General features: G+C 41.8%; 1 protein-coding gene across 5 annotated transcripts in view; it reads right to left on the bottom strand.

Annotated features, from left to right (window-relative positions):
• Window positions 1-5,963: 5,963 nt before the first annotated feature.
• The window catches only part of LOC146986233 (solute carrier family 66 member 2), a 45,333-nt gene continuing 43,021 nt past the window's right edge, over window positions 5,964-8,275 (bottom strand). For all 5 annotated transcript variants that reach the window (XM_085779994.1, XM_085779998.1, XM_085779997.1 and 2 more), the window contains exon 5: window positions 5,964-7,180. In XM_085779994.1, the coding sequence (XP_085636120.1) occupies window positions 7,006-7,180 (175 nt within the window). In that variant the 3' untranslated portion in view covers window positions 5,964-7,005. The remainder of the gene's footprint in view (window positions 7,181-8,275) is intronic.

Raw genomic sequence — 8,275 nt, 5'->3', positions numbered from 1 at the left:
GATGTAATATGTGTTTTAAAAACCAAAATGCAGGCTTACAATTTGACATCTACACGATATCACCTCTTATATTGGTTCAGAAAGAAATCCAGTGATCGAAAGAAGATATCTCAAAGTACAAAGTGGTGAAGTTGAAAACAAGGCTTTTTTCTGCCCCCTAAATTCTCAAACACCTGCATTTTTAAAGATACCTGAATCTTCTTTACACTTCACTTACTTTGTTCTCCTCCTCACTGCACCGCTCTTTTCTCTGCAGTTTGTGACACAGGAAAAAAAAACCTCATCCATCTTGAGAGTTTGATCCTGCCTCGCTGAGCCTGGCCTGTCACCACATGCCTTGGGGGGCCGACTGTCCTGGACCGTGGGACCGGGAGACCGCTCCAAGCCCAGAGCCACATGGCTACGCTACATTTCCCAAAAGCATGCAGTTTGACTTGAACTTTGTCTTTCCCTCCGGTGCTGTAGAGTCTGTACTTTTGTCTCGTGCTTTCATTGTTAACCCTCTCATCCTCTGTAGCTGAGGCATTTTCTGTAATAACACAAAAAGCAAGGTTGTTTATCTTGTTTTCCACTACAGTATATACAATGTCTCCTGTCTCCTTCCTCCATTTACTGATAAAGCTCATGCCTGCACGGTTATGGATCTACAGTGACTTTCAAGACCATCTGGCTGTCAACTCCCTAAACACCAAGACCGTTTTTCTCATCTGTCAGCAGAGCTTCTCCTCTCTTTGTCCTGTAAACCAATCTTTGACCAAAGAGCAGGCTAAAGGTTAATTCAGAAGTGGTTCCAACTAAAAATGAGAAAAGAACTTTTTTTTTCTCCCTTTATTAGACTTATGACCATGATAAGGAACCACTTTTTCTCAGAGAGGCTATGCTGCTTACCTTGACACTTTAATATAGGACCATCTGCCTGCCTCAGGCCTCGGCTCCCAAAAGTGAAATGAGTTTGATATTTCTTTCCACACCCCCCACACTCACCTTGCCTTTTATTTAACAGGGATTCCAGCTTCATTAAAGGAGGAAAATGGATGGCCATATTTCTACTCTGATAACTGAGGTGCTGGAAAAACAAAAGGGTAAAAGATAGCAGAGATGGATGTTGTCCTTCCTCCAGGTTGACCTTACTGTAAGTCACAGTAAATATACAACATTCACATCTGGCTGCTGTTGTTTATAGTGTACAAGGTTATACAAATAAGGGATGAAGCAAGTTTGGGAAGACGACAACATGATCTACAGATGCTGATTGCAGTGTAGAAGGAAGTCATGATTAAAATTGTGGTAATGCCATATTACATCAACTTAAATACTATGATCAACAATTCAATGAGGGAGCTGTGCTAAGCAAAATTTTTCGGCTGCCTTCAAATAAATAGGCTGTTTCGTGTACTGTGATGCTTTCGTGGGACCAAATTAGCCGTAAGTAAAGAGCTGAATAAATTAAGAGTTTATAATCTATGGCAAGAAAAATATGACACTTTTATACTCTTGTAGAGAAGAGAGGGGAGACGGCTGCAGCGTTATATATCTCAGAAGGTGCTCTTTGGATGAGATGGGGTATGGAGACCAACTTGAAAAAACAGAGAAATCCAAGGCAACTCTTCTGGATTTAATATTTTAAAAGCCTTTATTAAAAGAATGGCTAACGCCTACATGTTTCGGCCTTCATGGGCCTTTGTCAGTTATACTCCTCTTTAAAGTATTTAAAGTTTTGTTTAAAAAAAAAAAAGTTTTCAGATGTGCACAGAATAATCGCGGATGGTCTGGCAACTGGCGACTGGCGTCGACTAAAATTGTCTTGGACATGAGTAAAAGTTTGGGAGAGTTGTTGAGATGTAAAGTGCACATTCCTGTCCTTCACAGTATGACGACACACTATCATTAATACATGGAGCAGGACGGGGTTAGTGCAGCACATCACAGACGTGGAGGCCAGTAGACTATTTTAGTTTCCTTCATCTATCATTAAAACAAGTCACCGTATAGACAGACGAGTCAATGCAGGTGGATCTGCTGATAAACAGACAGACCGACCGACCGACAGATAGACAGAGAGAGAGGGCAGACGATGGTGGGCGGCAAGACGCTCACGTTATCACCAAGATATACGGTAAACTGTCTTCCATATGTGGTGGGCAGTCACGTGTGGTTACTGGCCGAGCAGAGGGGTGATAATAATCAGGCAGACTGAATGACATATGAGGTACAGGTATGTCAAATTACCGTCAGGAACACAGAGAGGCTCCAGCTGGTCTTGTAGGGAGCTTATTATTAATGGATGTACAAGGTAGGTCAGGAGATGAATACAGTAAAGGCACCAACAGGTTGCTGCACAGCCTGTCAACTCATCTATTAACCATAAAGAGCCTCCCATTATCTACTGTATCCAATTTAATATTTTACCATCCATACTGCAGTGCTCCTCTGCACTGCTGACTGTCAGCGGTCTAACCCTGTGATGCCTGTGTGCATCGTTGAGTGTGATGATGCATTAGCTGGGGGGCATTACAGCCCTGAAGGTATACACGTCTTCATTAACCCCCCGACTCATCACTCGCTCCCCCCTCGAGCGTCCAGCAGCAGGCACAGTCCGAACTCAGGCTCAGTCTTCTCTTCATGATTTATTTGTTGCCCAGGTATGCTCTCTCAATCCTCTCAAATAGAAGGACCCCGAGGTTTACCCAGGACATCAGCTTTGTTTGATAGCTGCACCGGGAGCTGGTGTGTAGAATGGATTTCTATGCAAGTACCGGTATATTTTTATCCGGATGTGATTTAGGTCTGATATTCCTGGTTGAGCTCGCTCAACTCAGTGAGTTCCCACGAGGGTCCAGGACAGATTTTGTGTAGAAAGCCAGTCTAAATCCAGCTGGAGGTTACCGCCGCGGCCCACTGGGTCAATATCAGTTTTCATTTTATGTTTTTCTTCTTTCTTCATGTCAAAGTTCCCTTCCTTCCAACACCCTTCAAAACACTCATTCATTTCAAAACAAGCTGCTACAGTAACAACAACACAGGACCACATGCTGGAATATAAATAGTTTATATTTGAGAAAATATAACATGATAAATATTTCACATACGTACATAAAGTCTCCATAAGAAAGTAAAAACTATTTTGGACACTGACATTTTTGAGTCTGACTTCTTTTCTTTCTTTCTTTTTTAGCATACATGATGTATTTAATAATGTATACTGTCAAAGACCTTTACATCTTTAGATCACCATTATGTAACCATCACATGACGTTACATATAGAAGGATTTACAAGTTACAATTTACAAAGTATTTAAAAACACTTTGAAGGCAACAATGACTTTGGTTGTACATCTTGTTTCATAGACGTTGAAATTGCAATACCTGAAAAACATCAGCAACCATTGAATCAGTAACTAAAATTCACATCAATCCTTTTAAGGCTGTATCTTTTAATTGAAAAATATATTTCAAGATCTACACGAAAGACACAAATATATCTTGGCCTCTGTTAGAAGTAACAGTCCAACCCTCAGAAATGATAAACCACCGACTTCTTATCATGTTGTAGCAGTGAGGCAATAAGTATGTAATGTGAACTTGGTTGAGGAATTATCACAACCAGGCACTTTGTCTGTGTGTGTGTGTGTGTGTGTGTGTGTGTGTGTGTGTGTGTGTGTGTGTGTGTGTCCTGCTGCCCTTGAGAAGAACATGGAGCCCAAATGATGAACCAAATCCAGCGAGGACACTATACTGAGCCTCTGCTGAATAGGAAACCAATATAAAGATAGATATACATCTGGATCTGGTGATAAGAGCATATAGAATACAGAAATAATGCAATTGTGATGCAGCTGTGGTGTATTGTAGTGTGGTGTGCATGCAGGGCAGAGGACGATAAGACCCACACAGCTCACAATATGGCTAACAAATGTAATGTAAGACAACTGGGGCTGAAGAATGCAAGTATGCACAGAGCCTTAGCAAACACACAAACGCACGCACACACACTTTAAATATCATTTTTGATCAATCGCAATTTGACATGTATTACAGCACCAACAGAGAAGCATTACAAATGCATAGACTCATACATAATGTGGTGAAGTGAAGTCCAATTGCTTCCATCTGACGATACTCTCTAGACACACAACAGTCCTTGTATATGGCTTGTTGTTTTTTGCTATACAGATAACAATAATCAATGCGCATAAATAAAAACAGAGTGGAGTGCTTCTCCTTTCAGAGTGTGTTAGCTTCTTCTTTGGCTCGTGACCTTATAATGCCTCGATAACAAAACCTGAAATGAAGTGATTAACCTTACAGAAAGAGTTTGATGAGGTTGAGGGGATCAATATCACTCGCTTGTCTGTACTTTACACAGAAAGCTACAGCCAGGAAACTATTTCTTTGGCTTCACATAAACCTGGAAATAGTGGAGAATCTGGCTCTGTCTAATGAGCACCTGGAAATTTCACTAATTAACACGTCCTATAACTTTTTTTTTGATGCCAGTGAGTAAAAAATAACACATTAGGATTTTAACTGGTCCAGGCCAAGAAACAGTGCAGCACATAACATCCTGTGAGACATTTTTATACATTTATTAAATTCAAACAAGAAGCCACGTGAGCTAATTTGCTTTTTCCTCAGTCTGTATGATAAACTAGGCTCAGCTCAGCTAAGAGGCTGCCGGGTATAGTTTCATATTGACTGCACAGACATGATAATGGCATCAATTTTCTCCTGAGACTCTTCACAAAAAGCAAGTATTTCCCAAAATTGCTTGAACACATGCAATGTCAATCAAATCCTCAAGAAAAACTGGCTTCATATTAAATCAAAGGCACTACTTGAGGAGTCACTGTCCACTCTTGCAGCAATTCTACATTTCCCAGATTATTAAAACTCAGATCAAAAGGTTATGACCCTGAGGAAGTTAAGATTGTTAAGCTATATCTGCAATGCCCCTGTTCTTTATAGATGCAATCTTATGGCTGAGGGAAGAGTTTGTCTGCATGATGCACACCATAAGCAGTGCAGTGTGTAATTTAAACATGATGTTTACTGAGGGGAAACTACACAGACAGGTATAGATGAACCTGGTGTGTTAAAAAGGTGACTGGAAGACTTAATGAGCAAGTTGCTTTATTACTTAATTAAATCACAAAAGGGGAGGGTAAAAAGAAACCTGTGCTGCCTACTGATGAGCAGTTGGTGCTGAGTTATTTTATCCTGCAGTGCTATTTTAAAAGGAAGCAATTGAGACACAGGCACAAAAGCGCCACAACTCTCCTTGAGGCTACATAGTGAAATGACTGTTCTGATTATAAACAGGGCTTTTTTCCCATTTTGTGTGGTTAGAATGAATGAATCAGGTTTCATTGTTTCTCTTGTGGCTGTAATGTTTCTCCTGAACCTATCAGGGAGAGAAATTCACCATCTGCAACCAGGACGAGTAAAAGCGAACTGCGTGAACACATGGCAGATAACAAAATGAGCCGGGAGGTGGGCCAATAAGATGATCTGTGCAAATGACCTTGCTTGAGTCATCATTACAGTTTATGACCTCGTTCTCTCTCCACAGCTCAACTGGGACCGCTCAACATGACAGCTCACCAGAGCTTTCACATGCAGCAGCATGAGGGGACTGAACAACATAAAACATTAGCACGCAGTCCACACCTGACACAAACTGTCCTTTGTTTACAGGGATGTAACCGGGTGAATAAATTTCAGACTTTGATAACTACTTAAGATCGCACCTCTTTGAGATACTTAACACGCTACGAAAGAGATCAATTATATGATTTTCACATGGAAGGTTTCTGAGGCAGTGTGTGAATCGTTGTTGCTAGGTAAATTATGAATCTATTGTGTTATGTATTTTTGTAGATCCATACTTGTGTTGTACTTTTTTTGTTTTCATATTTTTTTTTGCTGTGTAGACCGGCTGCTGCTCACTTCCATTGTGACTTCATTTGCATTAGTGTTGTTGTTTTTGATTATGTGTTGTGGCTTCTGCGTTGTGTTGACTTGTCCTGGCCACCGTACATTACTCTGTACAAATATAGTGCACTGCAGTGTAGTGTGGGGGAAACACTGAATGGTAATGCTTTATAAAGCAATTAAGATTTCAACTGGGGTACATGATTATGGCACAGTTAGTTGTACCAATTAAATATTGTTGAAGATATTGGAAAAACAATATCTGTCTTTTTTTCAAGTTTAAGTGCAAGCAGTGAACAAGATTCACCTTCTCATAAAAGTATTTCTTTAGTCTATAAACTATTCTGTAATTTTGTCATATTATCAGTAACATAGTCTAGGCCTGTTTGTTGGTTTGACCTGATGTGTCCTTTGGCTCATACTCAAGGTATTGTGACTCAGGTAAAAGTGCAAAGCGTGACGACGGTGGCACGGAGGCATATTATTCTCACTGTGCGCTGTGAAGTGTGTGTGGGGGAGACCTGCAGTGTTTGTCAGTCAAACCACAAAGCAGAATCATAACACACAGATCGATGGCCTGTGTAGACACAGCTGCTCACTGTACATTCAGTGGCCTTTGCTTGGCACTGGAAGCCAACAGAAAGAAAAAAAAAAATCAATTTCAGGTACAGATGCACAAGCATATGCATACACACAGACACACACACACACACACCTTTCAGCAAGCTTGGGAGGCCAGGCTAACACACACTATGTATCATGAGAACAATGAGATGTGGAGTGTTGTGTGAGACTCACTGGTCAAACAGTAGATGCCAGTGCTTATTGTTGCAGCACAATGCTAAAACAAATGGGCTAAAAAATAAAAATAAAAAGTCTAAAACTGGCTTGATTGCACTTGGAGGTAAATCTGCTGATCTGCATGATACTTATATAACATAAAATATTTAGAGCAGGAAAAAAAAATCTAAACTGACTTTGGTTTTGTTCTGGCACTTAGTGTCTCCTCCTCTGATAACTGTGTCTACCTTGCAGTGTGGAGTTTATTGAAAAGCTGACAGAGGCGTGCGGGTTCAGCCCAGCTTGGCTCGTGTGTCTTGGCTGTAGAACAGCACCTGGAGCAGGATGGCCACGTCGATCAGGATCTGGACCGAGCCGCATACCCAGAACTGAGTCGGACTTTCGTTCATCACAAAGTAGGTGGTCTTGAAGACGTCGCCCGCCGTCCACAGCAGCACCATCTTCACACTAGATAAGAAAACACAACGAGTTAGTGTGAAGAGAGAGAGATGAGGCGGTTTGTCCAACAGGAACATTCAACACTCTATATTGTCTTCGTCCTTCATCAGTTTCTTTTTTCATTCTCCACTCCTTTCCTGTCCCACTGATTTCATCTCGATTCATTTACTGCCGTGTGTCTTTAACTCTTTCCCTTCACAGTTTCTGCCCTCGCTCCTCCAACCACTTTCAGCTCACTCTCTTTTGCTCTCTGGAGAGCCAAGTCCCACGTGTATCAACGCAACATGAGTTTGTTCTTTTTATTAGAGTTGACCGGGTGTGAGGACGGAGCAGGAGGACCATCAGTCATCAGCGGGAACGAACTGCACGGGTCGGACAAGGGTGAGGGAGAAAAGGAAAGGAGAGAGACAGAGACAAAGAGGTAGCAGAGGACAGCATTTATCTAGCATGTGGTGAGAGAGATACTGCAGCGACAACAAAAACCACCAGAGAGAGAGAGAGAGACCCTGGTGAGACAGATGTGGATGATGAGCGCGTACGGGGGTACAGGCAGGCTAATGACTATGGGGACAGGAGCCCTGTGCTATCCTTGGGCTCTCCTTGCAGAGTCATGTCAAACTCCCAGCTCTGCTCCGGGTTCCCTTCAGGCCCCGACCCGATGAGGAGCCGAAACATTAGAGGCAAACAATCCTGCCCTGGCATGGAAACAAGACCATTACAGACCAAATCCAGTGGATGGATGCGGATGCGGTGTGGAGCTGTAATTAGCAACCTGGGCTGTTGCAGGCTGTGTGCGGACAGCTACTGCAGAGTGCATTGATTGAAGCTCAACTCACAGCTGTTTAGGATGCATGGGGCCATCAGGCTGCACATCTGCACACTTTCAAGTGCAATCACATCCGCAGGTTCAGTCACTAACTGCCACAGAAAGGCCTGATTTAAAGTCAAACGGAAAATGAAATGTATTTTTGCAAAGACATCTGTACCAATATCCTTGGTGCTTTATTTATTTATTTTTTTAAATTGGCATACTCACTGTTCTACAGAAGCGTATTGCATTCACTTGAGTAATTTATTTTTTGGTTTGTTTTTTTTGAATAATTT

The sequence above is a fragment of the Trachurus japonicus genome, chromosome 6, assembly GCF_045865225.1.
Source record: "Trachurus japonicus isolate A0001 chromosome 6, Traja_1.0".
Classification (NCBI taxonomy): domain Eukaryota; kingdom Metazoa; phylum Chordata; class Actinopteri; order Carangiformes; family Carangidae; genus Trachurus; species Trachurus japonicus.
The sequence above is the reverse complement of the archived record's forward strand: the minus strand, read 5'-3'. Positions and strand labels throughout refer to the sequence as shown.